The sequence below is a fragment of the Copadichromis virginalis genome, linkage group LG3 (assembly GCF_057382275.1).
Source record: "Copadichromis virginalis isolate Kocher_CV1m ecotype Utaka linkage group LG3, C_Virginalis_male_GT1.1, whole genome shotgun sequence".
NCBI lineage: Eukaryota > Metazoa > Chordata > Actinopteri > Cichliformes > Cichlidae > Copadichromis > Copadichromis virginalis.
In genome coordinates this window covers 34,858,200-34,875,454 of record NC_140620.1, presented here as the reverse complement: position 1 = coordinate 34,875,454, position 17,255 = coordinate 34,858,200, and the positions used below count along the sequence as shown (strand labels likewise).

Sequence of the window (17,255 nt, the reverse complement as noted above, 5' to 3'; positions counted from 1 at the left end):
ATGCCGACAGTAACCCAAATAACATCTCGTTACAACCAAGTTTGCAGAAAAGCATCTTTGGATGCACAGCAGTCTGGTAGCAGACTACAGCAGCAGAAGACCGCAGCGGGTGTCGTTCTTGTCAGCTAAAAGCAGGAAACTGAGGCTACAGTTCAAAACTGGAGGAGAGAAGATTGAAAAACATTACCTGCACTGATTAGTCTCAAATTCTCATAGGTTTATGTTTTCCCTTTATTCTGTCACCCCTCTGTTATTTGCTGAGTGACAGCTAACAGCTTACTGTACAGCCTCATACATTTCTCTTGCTCTCATGATTTACCTCACAGAATCACTGTTTCACACGTCTTTGAGTTACCACCAACCATAACCTCCATTGTGTGACATAATGAGCTCTGTATACACTAGAACCCCCATATGATGTGTGTTAAGCAGTTTCTGTGGAAGATACTTGTGCATCAACAATCAACTGCCCTTCCAAGTCATTTTTTCTTCTTTACATCTTGATAAAGAATCAGAAACAACTGAGCATGCTCACTAGATGCTTCCACCCCACAGATGCAACTACATGACTGTATGAAAATCAATGCCTTCCTGCAACATGAAGTGCATGTACACGTGTTGCGTTTATCTCTAGTTTATCTCCTGCATGACACGTCACTGAGGAAGACAAACACTTGTTATCAGTGGTTATATCGTGTCTGTTCAGAGAATAGTGGTTTATGTTGGTAAGCATCATTTTTGTTTTAGACGTGCTGCAACATTTACCACGTGTTGTGTCATTCTTATGTAGGTTTGATAGCCAGCCAAACACAGCACAGCAGTGCAAATCCTCCTTGTCAGGCCTGCAGACCTGATTAAAATGTTTCCAAAATCTTGAGTTGTAATCTGAAAATTCTGACTCACGAACTTAAACGTCTGAGAAAAAGCTCAATATTAAGAAAATAACTTGAAGTTTAAAGATTATAACCCATTGGTTTTGCAGAAAATTCTAGATTTTTATTTCTGTCCACCTATGACACCTCATGTTGCCCTCCTCAGGTGAGACATCCCCCTTCATGTCCCCAATAAATCAAATCAAATCAAAATCAAATCACTTTTATTGTCACATCACATGTGCAGGCACACTGGCACAGCACATGTGAGTGAAATTCTTGTGTGCGAGCTTCACAAGCAACAGAGTTGTGCAAAATACAATAATGTAAACAAGCAAAATACAAGAATGGCTACATCTGAAACTAATAAATATATGTACAATATATAATAGTATATGCATTTCTGGATGTGTATACTAAATATTTTCCTACGTGTGTGTGTGTGTGTGTGTGTGTGTACACATATTTTACAAATTAAATAGAGTAAACAATAAATAAAATATATAAAAATATACAGAGTTGAGACGTGCAAAACAGTGGCGTTACTGTACAGTATGGAGTGCATAATGTTGAAGTTCCAGTAGTGAAGCTGAGGTGTCTATGACGTGTTCAGCAGTCTGATGGCCTGATGGAAAAAGCTGTCTCTCAGTCTGCTGGTACGGGACCGGATGCTGCAGAACCTCCTTCCTGATGGAAGTAGTCTGAACAGTTTATGGCTGGGGTGACTGGAGTCCTTGATGATCCTCCCCGCTTTCCTCAGGCACCGCTTCCTGTAGATGTCTTGGAGGGAGGGAAGCTCACCTCCAATTATCCGTTCAGAGCACCGCACTACTCGCTGGAGAGCTTTGCAGTTGTAGGCGGTGCTGTTGCCATACCAGGTGGTGATGCATCCAGTGAGGATGCTCTCAATGACACAGTGATAGAAGGTCCTGAGGATGCGGGGGCTCATGCCGAATCTTTTCAGTCTCCTGAGAAAGAAGAGGCGCTGCTGCGCCTTCTTCACTGTTTTGTTTATGTGTACTGACCACGTAAGATCCTCAGCCAGGTGTACGCCAAGGAACCGGAAGCTGCTCACTCTCTCCACAGCAGCGCCGCTGATGGTGATGGGGGTGTGTACTTCTCTGCACCTCCGGAAGTCCACTATCAACTCCTTTGTCTTTGCGACGTTGAGGGTGAGATGGTTGTCTTGACACCAGTGGGTCAGGGTGCTGACCTCCTCCCTGTAAGCTGTCTCATCACCATTGGTGATAAGACCCAATAAACATTTGCAGCTGTGCAAACAGAGAGGTGCTCTTTCTGCACACCTGCATGCTCAGTACCTGGCTAACACAAAAAGCCTTGAAAAAATGAAAGGTGACAAACAAGGTGATGGTTTTTGATAGTGAGGAACATTCAGTGGATTCTTTTTCACTGAGGCAGTCTTTGTTTTTCAAGAGCAAAGCCTGTTTGAACACTTTTATGTGCAGCTAGTTTCTTGAAGGGCTGGCTGTACCCAGCGTGATCGTACACTTTATGAAGGTCAGTTTGAAAAAGCAACCCAAAGATGATCACAGTAGCTGAACTAACAGTTAGAACTTTAACCTGAATAGTCTGCTTGTTTTTTTCTGCTAGATCAGGTTTGTCAGACATAACCCCCGTGGGCCAGAACTGGCTGGACGAAGACTCCAATCCTCCAATCCAGTCATGCTACACCAAAGCAATTAGCTAATAGATAAACAATTAAAGGACAGAAAAAGGCACTGTTTTTTTTACAATCTGCTATAGAAATTTCAGTCTTTTTTGGCAATGGGTCTAAACATAAATCATGTCACTATAGATTAATTTTGCTTTATGTCCCTGTATGTCATTGTGATTCAGCATGGCCTTCATTCAACCTGAGTTTGACGTTCCTGCTCTACAGGACAAGAATGCTCAGCACACACGCCCTGATTCTTTAGCATGTGATTGCAGAGCAAATTATCAGTCTTGCTTTCAGGCTTGCATCGAATGACAACATGTCAGGTGTGTGTTCAGACACACCTGTAATAAAAAAGCAAGACACAGGAATGTCTGAACTGGGGCGGTGTTGTCATTATTTTAATCATCTGGAAACAAAGCCTGTTGATGCGAACCTATAAACTGTTGTCATTACATAATGACGTGTTTGGCTTTTAATGCCAGTGTTTTTAATTGATCATGTTACAAAGTTAGGGCTAGTTAACCTGCATCTATAATGTTTAACCAACCTTTAATGAAATTACCCTAAGAAAAAAAAAAAGATCAACACAGGACGCTATCTTTTCTTACCTGTTTTATTTTTAAATGTATTTTATCTGTATTTATTGGTGGGTATTTATTCATTTTAATTTCAGGATTATCTTTACTTCCTGGTCTTTATTTGTCTCATTTGTGTTTTAGCCCTGATTCATCCACATAAAGAAGCTCAGGCCAAGACAAAAGCGTGTGATGCCTGTTTTGTCAGTCCTCCATACTTGCGGTGTTGTGATTTTGTAAAACCCTCCCATTTACTATAACTCAGCTGACATTACTGACACACTGAGTTGAGCACCATCTGCTGGCCAAATTAAAAAAAAATCTTACAGAATGATTATTACTCTCACAGCAACAAAAAAGTCTTTTGTAACTTTTCACCTGATTATTTCTCCTCTTCCCTTTTTTTGGTGATAAATAACACTTAAAGATTTAAATCTGTGAAATAAAACTAGGGTTAAAAAAAATAAAAAAGGAGCAGGACAGAAGCAGAAGTTAAAAAAAAAGACATTTATTGGTCGGAGCTGAACTTTCGCTTCTGCTTCCACCAGGTCCAGCCTCTAGTAGCGAGTAGAAAGTCACTGAATAAGCACAAGGGTTTTCACACTTACTCGGTATGATTGAATGATGACAGAGAGGAGCGAATAACTAAGGGTGAGTAATTCCCCATGTTTTGAAAAATCCACTAGATTCTCTTACTAGTGTTTATGTGAGTGTCTTGCAATGAGTTCGTAATGGTTTCAAACTTTAATGTAGTGTCAGTCTGGTTCAAAGAAGACACAACATTAGGCATCCTTTAAATTAGTATAAATCGCAGTTTAGGGGAACAACCGAAGCTACTAAAGTCTCTAATACTTCACAGTGTTCACTAAAACAAAGTCTACAGAGGTGGCTTTCACAGCAGGGCTGTTGTGTTTCTGCATTGTTGACACGTTTCTTTTATTTTGCCGACTTTCTGGAATTTTTGTAGCGTGTCAAGGCCCCTGAAAAACAAAGAGTGTGGTTTCCTGTGTATATGTTGAGGTGTGTGTTGAAAAGCTAGTTCTCTGAATTTTACCTTTTAAAATGGACATTACCAGAGGCACTTTAGTTCCTCCTAACATACGGTTCAACTTCCTCAATGACTGAAGCAATAAAGAAAATCAGTATTTATGACGCTGCTGGCAGCAAATTGAACAGATGACCACATAACAAGGTAACACCTGACAGAAGTAAACATTTTTCAAAGGGGAACACATTCAAACTCCATGACGTGAAAGTCTTTAGCTAACACTTCTGCTCTTTGGGTACCAATTTTGGCATTTCAAGCCAAATAAACCCAGAAAAGTATTTATTTTACCTACTTCTTATTTGTATATGGGTAGGCATGTTGAATGAAGCAGTGCCACACTGAATGCCATTCACACACACGTTCACACACTGGTGGAGGCAAGCTACAGTTGTATAATAACAAAATAAATTTCCCTGCTGTCTTCATTTATATAATATTCTAGTGAAATATGGCACTGCACAGCTCTCCCACTCATGCGGAGATTGGAGACTCTGATCTGGATGACTGGGAAGTAAAAGGCTCTGGAGGTTTCGGACAAGTCTACAAGGCCAGACATCAAATGTGGTGCTGCGATGTGGCCGTTAAACTGCTCCACGATGACGATGGGTAAGTGGTTACCCAAACTGTTTTTAGATAATAACAAGAGTTGGATTTTACTGACGGGGGAATCCGACACACACAGGACCAGTTCATCCTTGCTGCGTGAAGTCAGAATGATGTGTAAAGGAAGCAGCCCATACGTCATTCCAGTCCTTGGGGTCTTTAAAGGTCATAGTCCCTCTTTTGGACCAGTAAAGCTTGGGCTGGTCATGGAGTTCATGGAGAGAGGATCACTTGCCAACCTGCAGGTAAACAACATACCTGATCCACTTAGATGAAGGCCAAAAGGCTTGACGAATTATAGTGTCTCAAAATTTATTGGATAGATTGGCCTAAAATTTCCTAAACAAGCCCTTCTAAAATGCTGTACTGTTTTTTTCAACATGTAAACTACCTCTCCTTGGGTCAGGGAAATGTCATGTTTTAAGTTAAGGGCTTGTTTGGTTGAGCTTAGATATAAATTGTTTTTTTCAGTGTACAAGAATCATTGCCATCATGGTAACAAGTCATGTGCTTAAAGCTAGGAACCACTCATAAGAAGAAATCAATGTTAGCTAATAGTAAATAAATCTTGGTTTGATATTGTTTAGGTTCAGCTGAACAATACAACTCCCAATAATGATTATGGCAGTGTGGGTTATTTCATTACAAAAAGTCCATTACTGTCTTTTATCCATATGGACAGGAGAGTAGACAAGGGGACTTTGTAGCTAACCCTAGCACTCGCTAATTATGCATACTGTAACTTCAAGTCTTAAAAGTAGAGCATTATAACATGGAAGTCTATTGGGATTCACCTTTAGGGAAATCCACACATATTTGTGACTCAGTTTACGGTCAGTAGTTCAGACTTTATCAGTATGTCTGGTTACAAAATAATTAGCTTTACCTTAGCTGATGCTAACATGCTAAATTATCATGTCAGTTGCAATCATATAGACATTGTGTCTTTAAGCTCAACCTCAAAGAGCCTTTAGGGTGGCTCTAGACTAATATTGATTGTTCTCTTTCTTGAAATTGTTATAAGGATTAAAGGTTAGGCCGGTTTTCATTTGTAACATCTTTAAACAACAAAGCAGCTGAACTGGAAGAGTCCAGTTACAAATACCTGGGTTTAAATTGAGAAATTATGTATGAGTAGGAGATTATACTGAGCTAGATGAGAAAAATGTAAGACAAGAGATTGTCAAAGTGTAAAGCCAAAATGATCTGCCCTTACTCTAACAGAGAACTTTACAAGGACCCCCGCCCTGGCCACTGGCCTTCAGACTGACCCACCAGGTGGCCCTAGGTATAAACTTCCTCCACAATCTCTCTCCTGCTCTGCTGCACCTGGACCTAAAGCCGAGCAACGTGCTGCTGGACTCCTTTCTGAATGCCAAGGTGATTGTTTAGACTTTAAAATGGTGCTCTGCTGATTTAGAAGTAATTATTTTCTATAAATTTTGGAAGGAAAAATACAAACAGCTGCGTTTTCTTCTTCACATTGAAAACTCAAACCTTTGAATCACCAGCAGAGGTCTTATATTAGGGTGACCATATTTTGATTTCCAAAAAAGGGGACACTTGGCCCAGTCATAAAGAAATTTAATAATACTATTTGCTTAAAGAAAATTGTATTTTCTCTAATGCTTTCCATCTGACTTTGAGCCCCACTCTTTAGCCTAACCACAATGACATCATGGTGTTTACCACAAAAGGCTTTGCACAACTGTAAACAGACTTTAATGCGTAAAACTGGTGGAGTTTCCTCTTGGAAGAGTCCCAAACCTCATCCAACTGTATTTACTGTGACTGAATCAGAGACGTTATGAGAAACAGGACTTCCAAAGTATCTTGAGTAAAGATGTTGGCAGGATTGTTCGCGATGGAGAGCATCCACCCAGACAACTGAATACTTGTCAATCACAAGCCGTTAGCCAACAATTCTTTATTTGATAAATCTCCTTTGGTACCAACCAAGTTGACCTTGTGTTCATCTGTTGATGATTAAATTTAGGTCCTTTTCAAGCTTTGAAGAGACAAAGCATGAAATGGACACGTTTATTACATGTTTGAGTGTTTTATTGGTGACTCTACAAATACAATAATGATAGCCAGAGTCTAGACTACCTCTTACCCTGTGACAGCGGCAATAGGTCCAACTTTCTCAACGAAGCTAAATTTTGATGATTTTGGTGAATAGATGGGTTTATTTTTTAATATGTTAGCAGATATTAGATTGATTTGAATAAAGGGTTTTAAATCCATTTCTTACTATTGTTAGCTTAATATTGAGACCACTTGACTACTTTATTATGAAGCACACCTGTAATAATTGGGTTATTAAAAGGTTTTTGGTGAATAAAAATGGTTTAAAATTAGCTTACATATGATTTTATTACTACTATTATTTTTTCTAATTAATAATATCCTCTAAAACTCTTAATACATCTAAAGACATTTAAAAACATTTGTTCTGTGATGTGTTTATAAAATTAAAATGTAAGATTTTCAGAAAGTTGGCCAATATAATTAATTTTGGGGGGTTTTTACAAAGTAGTTTTACTTCAGCATTTCACATGGATTTTTTGCTTTGTCATTTCAGGGGTTACTCAAGTGCAACTTACATACTCCACAAGTCATGAATGTAATTTTAAATAATTATCCATGACTGTTTTCATGGATAACATCAAAGACCGGAAAGATTGCAGTAAAATGAGATAGATAACAGTTTGAGCAGTTTCTTTTAAGGTGTCTTTAATAAAGCAGTAATATTTTTAATACAATGCACTGTAGGTTTGTGTAAAATACAGTATTTTTGTCCAAACAAACTGCCTGATTGTCTTCTCCTTCCCTCTGTTTCCGTCTAGCTTACAGATTTCGGCCTTGCCAAGTTTTCCCAAAGTGTCACACGGAAATCTAAGAAGTACAGCGACGAAGAAGAAGGGGGAACTATCAGCTACATGCCCCCAGAGGCATTTAGCATCTCATACAACCCAACTCGGGCATCTGATATCTACAGGTAAAAGAGTCAATTTTTCCTTTGATATTTAGGAATTAGTACCAATGCCAAATTTCACCTTCACACTCATCTTAAAACATTAGATGGTGAACTTTGCATTCTAATCCACAGCCATTAACCACAGGCTCATTGCTGGTGGGTAAATAAAAATACGAGTGGTAACACACGAGGTTAACAGGTTCCAGGGAACTTGGCTGAGGAATAATGTATCGTAATTGTAATCATGTGACTTCCTCATTTGACGAACTGCAGCCAGTTGCTTAACTCCTCCCTCTGTAATCTGGTCGTGTTGTTGTTACTGATGTCATGGAGCAGACTGACAAACTGATAGCCAAACTCGACAATGACTGCAGATATACATTATTATAATTGCTGTGTTTGATTTTCTCCATCTCTCTTTCAGCTATGGTATACTGTTGTGGTCCATTGTCACAGGAAAAGAACCATATCCACGTAGGTAGCTTCCATAATCTTCCCCCTCCTTGGCTCAAAAACAGCTTCTATCCTTATTTGACTCTGAGCTTCACATGATTGAATGCATATTGACAGAGCCCCCTTTATAGCCAGTGTTTTTGATTCTAACTGGCAGCAAACTGAAGCCACATAGTGGAAATTCACCATGTGTAACCAGAAGATAGAATAACTAAACTAAAGACTCCACTGACTGTTTTTAGACAATGAACCAACAGTCAAACAGAAAGTTTGACAGTCTGTGATCAGCATAGAGTCTTAGGCTACGTTCACAATGCAGGCGAAAGCGCATCAAATCGACTTTTTTGACCCTATGCGACACATATCCGATCATGGTATGACAGTTTGAACAGAACAAATCTGATATTTTCAAATCCGACCTGGGTCACTTTCGTATGTGGTACTGAATCCGATACATATCTGATGTTTTAGAAAGCGACTGCTGTTTGAATGGTCATCATCATCAAACAGACAAAAAAAAATCGGATTTGATCAAAAAATAGGAATTGAGCATTAAGACTTGCAGTGTGAACGTAGCATAACAGATGGCAGTTACTCCCAGTCTAAAAAGTGAAGCCCAGTTGGCCATCATAGAACCACTGGTTGCTAGGGAAAAATGTGTATTTCGCAAAATTGGTGGATCCTGAATGTTTCTGTTAGTGAGTGAAATCAGTTGCAAAGAAAGTTCAGCTGTGATTGCCTTGATTGCTGGCAGATTGCAATAATTTCCTTTAGTTTTTCATGTTAAATTTTTTGTTCAGGAATTTTTAGTAAAACTTGTGTCTCAGCTCTGTATCACAACATCATAACAAGTATGTCTGTGCAGGTTCTCAGTCATCCAGATCATCATAGTCTAAAACATGCAGCTTTTACTTTGTAAGCAAACCTTCTCCAATCTCGCTTTGTGTCGCACTTCAGTTACAGCTCTGAGAGCAGCGGGACAGTGTTTGTAGATAAATCTGTCGCTTCCATTCAAACTATGCAGCAATATTCTTCTTCTTAAGTGATTTGTAGGATGGCATTGGCAGTCGTGGTCCTCCAAGATACCCTCTCTCACATAGAGTGCAGCATCTCATTTGGTGTTTTCATCACCAAATGTCACCTTAATCTCACACCTCTAAGTGGCTCACTGTTAACAGTACATGGTTAGCAATCACATGTCTGCAAAACTGAAGTGAAGTCATGCTTTTTGCCACTCAATAAGCTTAAGTGCTAACACTTATGTTATAGCATAAGTGTTATGCTACCCTGGAAGAGGGCAGAGAGTGTCCCATAATAGTAAGGTAAATTTAGCAAACCAAAAAACACTTTACTTTTAGTCCTTTGTTCATATGAAGCTATTTGTTAGAGAAAATTTAAACACATCACTTCAAAATAATCATCAGTGCAGAAACGTAAAATGTTGATGCTCTCCTGACGCACACATCCCTCTGATGCAGATGCATTGTCCAGCATAGTTCGTCTCCGCATCCCGCAGGGAGACCGTCCATCGCTGGACGAGATCCGTTGTTTGGCTGCAGGGCGTGCCGGGTTAGCAAGACTAATGGAGCTCATGCAGAAATGCTGGGAGGCTAAACCTGCTCAAAGACCCACTTCTCATGGTAAGAAAACTGGGTGGGATGGTTGTCTTAGAGCCTGAGGTGGGTCTCTACTGACTCTGCAAAGGCTTAAATCTGAAGGTCCTTTTGTCATCAGGGTCCCTCAGATTTTTAATGATGTGCCTGAGGAGATGAGGCTTGCAGAATCAGTGAAACAGTTTTATAAACTTCCTTTTATGTCATGCGGTCTTTCTGTTCACCCTTTTTATTGCTTTTTAAATTTCTTATGTGTATTATCTGTTTTTATGCTATTTTATACTTAATGCAGTAAAGTAGTTTTTGAACCACAGAGGTTGAACATTAGCATTATTCTTAAAGCATCTAGCATAGCTGGAGACTCTTGTTATTGATTAGAACAGGACTAAGCAAAGAAATGGAGATTTTATTTCTATAACACATTTTAAACCAAAGTGCTTTACATGCACACAAAACCCAGCTTCCTTAAGAAGCTCAAATTTGGGTAAATTTGATTATAAATTTGTGAATTCAGTTCATTATTTGGCTAATAAATAACAGCATAACTTTTAGTTTTAAACGGGTGGACTAATAAATTTGTTAAGGACAGTATTTACTTTATATTTCACATTTTTAATTGCTGAAGAAATCTTTCAAACCAGGTTATCTAAACTCTAAAGAAAACCAGAGCAGCTTGGCTGGCCCTAATGTTTTGTCTTCACACCCTCTGCAGTGTGCACAATTGTGACAGAAGAGCTGTATAAGATGCACAAACGTGCAATTATTGACGCCGTTCATGGAGTGCTGAAGAAACTGGTGAGGGACAAACCTCTTGTTTTCATAGACATAAGTAATTTTGTTACTATGTGAAACTTTGACATGACGCAGCATATTTTTTTGTTTTTTCTTAACCTCCTAGGACCTGGCGTCCACATATGTGGACATCACATTTTGGGTTATTTAGACCAAAATACTCAATTTTGCTCTAGAAGGGCCTGATATCCACTGACGAGGACGTTATACTGCTACTGTTCTATCAACATTTTAAACAAATATCCTCATATGTGGCTCTGATTTTTCATAAAAACAAAAATAAGGTTAAAAAAAAATCTGGTAATTCTTTGTTTTTACATTCATTGGGCCCCAATATGCCCAAATATCAAAGAGAAATTAAAAATGCATGCCGTGGAAGAGTTCGGGTCTTAGGAGGTTAATTTACGTCACGGACTGATTTTTTGTTTCTTTTCCTCTTTCCAGGACCAAACGGAAACAGAGGAAATGACTGAGCAGTTTGAGAGGTTTTCTATTGCTCAGTCTGCAGGTCTGTTTTACCATAATCAGCGTATATTAGATTCTGTGATATTGTTTTGTATGTTTCCCACCATGTTTAACACCACACATTTAAAGCGTACTTGTGAATACATTACAACTTGGTTATTTAATAGGTGTCACAGCAAGAAGAGCAATACGCCCTGGTTCAGATATTTATACCAATATCTGAAGCCAATAAGCATATTTTTGATTGAGTGCATTAAAGAAAAAGTCTACAATATTTGAAAATGCACTCATTACATTTTTTCTTGTCTGTTGCTATGTCAGATTAGAGACTCAAGTCAATGCAAAGATAAGCTAATTTCTCACTTAGTGTCTAAAACATGATTTTTTCTAAAGCTTCCACTTAAAGTTTCTACGGAGCCCCACAGGGGACATGGGAGAAAAAAAATTAAGACGGACTTTTGCGAGATCTCGCAAAACTAACTCGGGATCTCGCAAAAGTTTTGCGAGATCTCGCAAAACAAACTCGGGATCTCGCAAAACCTTTGCGAGATCTCGCAAAAGTTGAATTCCAACAATGGCGGCAGCTACTTAGTTGTAATATTATTCTTTCTGGGTCACAAAATAAACTTTTAAGATGTTTTGAGGCGTGAATGTAGTTGTGTAAACGTCAGATATCTGCTTGGTTTACAAGACATCACATATTTGCAAAAGTGCTCCGACGTTTTCGGAGATCTGACACCCACCATCTCGAAGCTAACGGGAGGTCGAGACGTACTACAGCTGGGAGGAACACCGCTTTCCCGGCACATCGTGCCTCGACCTCCCGGTCGGCTTCGAGCTGGCGGCTAAAACTTTTGCGAGAGCTCACAAATTTTGCGAGATCCCGAGTTTATTTTGCGAGATCTTGCAAAACATTTGCGAGATCCCGACTTAGTTTTGCGAGATCTCGCAAAACTAAGTCGGGATCTCGCAAAACTTTTGCGAGATCTTGCAAAAGTCCGTCTTAATTTTTTTTCTTCCATGTCCCCTGCGGGGCTCCGTAAGTTTCTGTGTGAAACAGAGCAAAAAAACAAAACAAAAAACCAACAGATTTGTCAAAACCAAACTTCGCTACAGCTTTCATGTTCTTCTAATTGTCATCAACATGTAGCAGTGTGAACTCTATTTGTCTTTCTGGCTAGAAAATGAACTGATGCTACAGAACTACAAAAGAAAACTACAATAAAAGCTTGTTTTATCTATATAATAACAATAATAACAATAGCAGTATATTTTTTGCAGTGAGCACCATAGTGAAACCTGCAAACATTTGTGAAGATGTCCCTACAGGGCGCCCGCCCATTCAGGTGAGCAGAAAGAGCCACGTTTGCTTCAGTTCAACGCTGACAAATTATATATAGTTGTCAGAAAGGATTAGCTCCAAACACCATGTAGGTTTGAAATTATAAACCAACCATCAGTGTTGTAGTCAGAATGAGCTGAGTGGCAAAAAACAACATTCAAATACTCAAAATGTGCTCTATGCCATTTCTTTCCCTTTTGTCATGAATTGGCCAATACAGTATTGTTTCAACACTGCGCTTCTTCAGTCACGGGGAAATACTGTGTGCATCACTTCCTACTGCACTAGGGGAATTTTCAAAGAGGAATCCTGAACACAGCAAATGTAAAATAAGCACGACAACCTAAGCATTACATGTACAAGTCATGGAAACCCATGCATGGGGCTCCTTGTGCACAGGTTTTGTGCTGACGGTAATGCCAGAGGAGGTTTGCAACTTTTAGACTCAGTGACCCCGCTCTGTAACGCTACGTGGTCTGAGGTACTCTGGTTCTTAAACACAGGGGATTGTTGACTAACTGGGAGGCAAGAAACTTCATAACCTGACTTGTTGCAACGATGGCGTCCTGTTAACAGCACCACACTGTAATTCAGTGAGGTCTTCAGAATGATCCACTCTTTCACATATGTTTGTAAAGGCAGACTTTATGGCCAGAGGCAGGACTTTATATACCTGCGCACATGAGACTGAAAGCACCTGAATTCAAAGATTAAGAGGTGAAGACCGATACTGTTGTCCACTATATTTAATTTTAAAATTAAGGACATGTGTGTTCTGTCCTGTCTTCCTCCCTTCACCCACAACCGGTCGCAGCAGATGGCCGCATGGTCCATGCACCTGGTTCTGCCCGAGGTTTCTTCCTGTTAAAAGGGAGTTTTTCCTTTCCACTGTCACCATGTGCTTGGTTGTAAGGAGTTGTCTGATGGCTGGGTTATTCTTTGGATTATTTTAGGGTTTTTTCCTTACAACAGGGGTGTCGAACTCCAGGCCTTGAGGGCCGGTGTCCTGCAGGTTTTAGATCTCACCCAGGGTCAACACACCTGAATCAAATTATTAGTTCATTACCAGGCTTCTGGAGAACTTCAAGACATGTCGAGGAGGTAATTTAGCCATTTAAATCAGCTGTGATGGATCAAGGACACATCTAAAACCTGCCGGACAGCGGCCCTTGAGGCCTGGAGTTCCCACACCCCCTGGTTTAAGAAGCCATCAACCTGGAAAAATCCCTTAGTGACTATGGTTGCTCCCCTCCCCATAACAGACTGATAGACTTTCACTTCAGGTTACATTTTTATTAGAATCATAAAGCATACTTTTCTTGAAGGACTAACTAATGATTAATATCTAGAACTGCTGGTCTAGTGGTTTTTTACATTAAGGTTCACATTGGGCCATCACTGAACAAAAAAAAAAATCAAAAATACCCCTTCAACATATTGTAATTCAAGTGGTCTGAATGGTAACTAGACTTCTGCAATACATTGTGGTTTAAATTTCATAATAGAAAATAGTCCATATAGGAAGTAAGACCAAGTGGTGCAATCATCTAAGTAGAGGACTTTCATATGGGGGGGATGGAAATGGACTCTTACGTTAAGCCAAAATGTAACGCTGACTATGAATCACATACATGTAATCATAGTTGTGTAATGAGAGGGGCGTAGATGTAGATCTGTCTACCACACATTTAATTATATTGTTTCACTTAAAAAAAACAAGAAAAAACTAAAGTTTAAAACATTACAGTAAGTGTAGATGCTTTCCAAGATGTGGATTTTATAGATTTACTCATAAAAGAAATACGTTAATCTTGTTTGTACATTTTTAGCATATCTTGTGAAAGAACGACAATCGTGAGAGACTTTTAGTGGAAAGCATGTGTGTTTTTAGTACCATTATTAGTATCAGTGTTACTTATCTTGAGCCCTAATCCAAGGGAAGTTACACTGCGGTAAAGCTCATCAGCCACTGTCGTCACAGTTTTACACACTGTCACTACACCAAAGCCACAGGAAGCATCTAAATAATTTTCACTACACTCGGATCCCATTGAGACCCTGTAAGAACTGTGAGAAAATGAGGCCGGTAAAGATTGTTTATCCTCACTTTATTCCACATTCTTCATCTTTGCTGTAACTTGCAACAGAGCAATTCTTTTATTTCCTTTTCTTACAGGAAGTGGCTGGCAGTTGGCCTGCAAATCAAAGAGACAACACTAGAGTCAAAGGTAAGAAGGAAGTTGTTGCTGAAGCAGAACAGAAACGGTTGACTGAAGGGGGAACCGTTTGTTGTAGTCAAATAAAGTGCCTGTTGTGGCTTCATGTCTGAAGATAAATGTGTTGCCTTCCAGAATCACCTTCACATCGAACTGCCAATGTGTCTCAGGTGGACCAACCCCACTCAGCAGGCTATAAAATGAAACCATCCTCTGTTCAGCCCATTCAGTCGCAGCCCCCGTCAGCTCCATCGAGGAAGCCGCAAAATAGATCATCGAAAAACATTTGCCCACCTTTTAAGCAAAACCATTTCTCTCAGTACCAGGTGTGTGTGTTCGTTGTTTTTCACCGACTTAAAGACTTTTTCCACAATGAGCAGGTCTAATGTTTTTCAATTAAAAGAGCTTGAATATACTAATTAACTTCATAAGTTAACCTAATTCAAAACTTACCAGTTCACCAGCAGAGACGGGCAGTAACATGTTAAAAGAAGTATGTTACTGTAATCCAATTACTTTTTCCAAGTAACAAGTAAAGGGATTATTATTGCAAAAAAAGTAATTGAGTTACTGTTACTTTCCCATAAGCACGCTGTGTTAGTGCGTTACTAAAAATTCAATTGTATATGATGGATTATGCAGAAAAAAAGAATTGGACTGAAAGGACCATTGCTTTGTTACATATTCAAGTTTTGTATCATGTTTTTAAAAAGTAATGAAGTTACTAATTACTTGCAGAAACTAAGTAATTTGTAAAGTAACTGGATGACTTTCTTGGAGAATTAATCTGTAATTAGTAACTAATTACTATTTTCAAGTAACTTGACCAGCACTGGTCACCAGTGACCTGGCAAGGGTTATGTTCATGTCTACCCTTTTTTCCTATATGGTACACCCAGTCTGGAATCTCAGATGGCCAAATGCATGTATAATATGTGATTTAATGAATGTGTGTGAATGTTAGATAGTAAGGAAAAAAGCGGTTGTATGGATGGCTGTGAATGAGGCATGTTGTATAAAGCGCTTTGGGTCCTTCAGTACAGTAGAAAAACAATATATGAGAACTGGTCCACTTTCCATAACTATTTTATGAAGATCTGCTTGTTTAGCATGCAGCTACATAACCCAAATGTTTCTTGCATGTTGTGCCTCATAAATGTTAAAATGTGTCAAAATAAAAGCAATTCTAGTAAAAATATATGTAGGCAGTAGTTAAAAACCCGAAAAGAGCAAACTTCTCCAAAGCTCTGCTGACTCAGTAACTACAGAGCTCCAAACATCATCTGGCACTAATATCAGCACGAACATATACAACAGGAGCTTCATAGCATGTGTTTCCATGTCTGAGCAGGTCCTGTAGGTGGTATGTGAAGGTGTCCCATTACTTTTGTCCACAGAGGGCCAAAATCTTCAGTTAGATTTGAGCTTCAGTCATCAATTCTTGTGCTAAGAAATGTTTTGATTAAAAAAAAAGATTAAAAGGTTTACTGCATGATACACAATTTTTAGCCACGAGATGAAACATGGTACGCTCCATTCCAGCTTCATGTTCAAATTTTTACTTTAACTTTGTATCATTTACAGTTCACAGCGGTGTCTGTGGCTCAGGAGGTAGAGCAGGTCGTCTACCAATCGGACGGTTGGTGTTTTGATCTCAGGCTTCTGTTGGTTGCATGTAGAAGTATGTTTGAGCAAAATACTGACCCCCGATGTATCCACTGAACAATGAATGTATGAATATTAGGTTAAAAACACTTAGAACGTAGGAAAAAAGTGCGTGTGTGTAAATGACTGAATCAGGTTTGTAGTAAGAAAGTGCTTTGAGGGTTCAGTGGGGTTACTGTATTAGGGACATCGGCTCTCAGTGACATCATAGAGGTCCAAAAGTAGAAAAACTGAAAAACAAAAAGAGCTGTCTGAAGCTAAGAAAACCAAATGAAATGTTTCCAAAATAGTTCTTAGCAAAGACAAAAAAAGACTGAATTTTAAGTGCTGGAAAATGAATGTAAACATTTTTGTTCAATCTTACAGCGGCTCAAACTAACATGATTTTCTTTTATTCTGAACCGCTTTAAACAAATATTCTTCTTCTTTTCTCTGCAGCGTCAGTCCTCCAGCCCTGGTAATTTCTGCTATCCTGCCACACCTAGAATCAACATGCACTTCTGCAACGTAGTTGGATTACAACTTGGTGACAACAACACCATGCACATCTGCGCCACAGATCCTTTAGAGCGGAAGAGGCACCCAACAGCACCATCTGCCGTTAACGTCCCTCTGCCACACTTGAGAGGCTGGGGGAACAAGGCTGGAGGAGTTGGCTGAGTGTATTGTCTAATCTTCCCTCTTTCTTTTTAACTTCTCAAATTTGAGATCATATTTAAGGGGTTTTTTTTGCATGTTTTTTTTTTTTAATCTGTTGTAGTGGATTTTTATATCTGGACAGGTTTCTGAAAAAGCTTTTTGTTTTCTATTATTTTCTGTATTTATTCTGTTTATTTTGTTTGAAATGCTGAAACCAGTGAAAAAAATATCACACCTTTCTTTTGCACTGTCAGCATTAGAATTATGGGCCAAGTCTGGTCATATGGTTGATGCTTTTTCACCTACTGTGGTCA

General features: G+C 39.2%; 1 protein-coding gene across 1 annotated transcript; it reads left to right on the top strand.

Annotated features, from left to right (window-relative positions):
• The first annotated feature begins 3,715 nt into the window (after window positions 1–3,715).
• ripk3 (receptor-interacting serine-threonine kinase 3) lies at window positions 3,716–17,031 on the top strand. The gene is made up of 13 exons (XM_085450779.1): window positions 3,716–3,776; window positions 4,616–4,779; window positions 4,856–5,021; window positions 6,001–6,156; window positions 7,626–7,777; window positions 8,181–8,230; window positions 9,688–9,849; window positions 10,535–10,617; window positions 11,059–11,122; window positions 12,361–12,425; window positions 14,598–14,649; window positions 14,773–14,963; window positions 16,741–17,031. Exons 2-13 carry the CDS (start codon window positions 4,622–4,624, stop codon window positions 16,960–16,962), a joined length of 1,521 nt encoding a protein of 506 aa, XP_085306905.1. The 5' UTR covers window positions 3,716–3,776; window positions 4,616–4,621; the 3' UTR covers window positions 16,963–17,031.
• The last annotated feature ends 224 nt before the right edge of the window (window positions 17,032–17,255 follow it).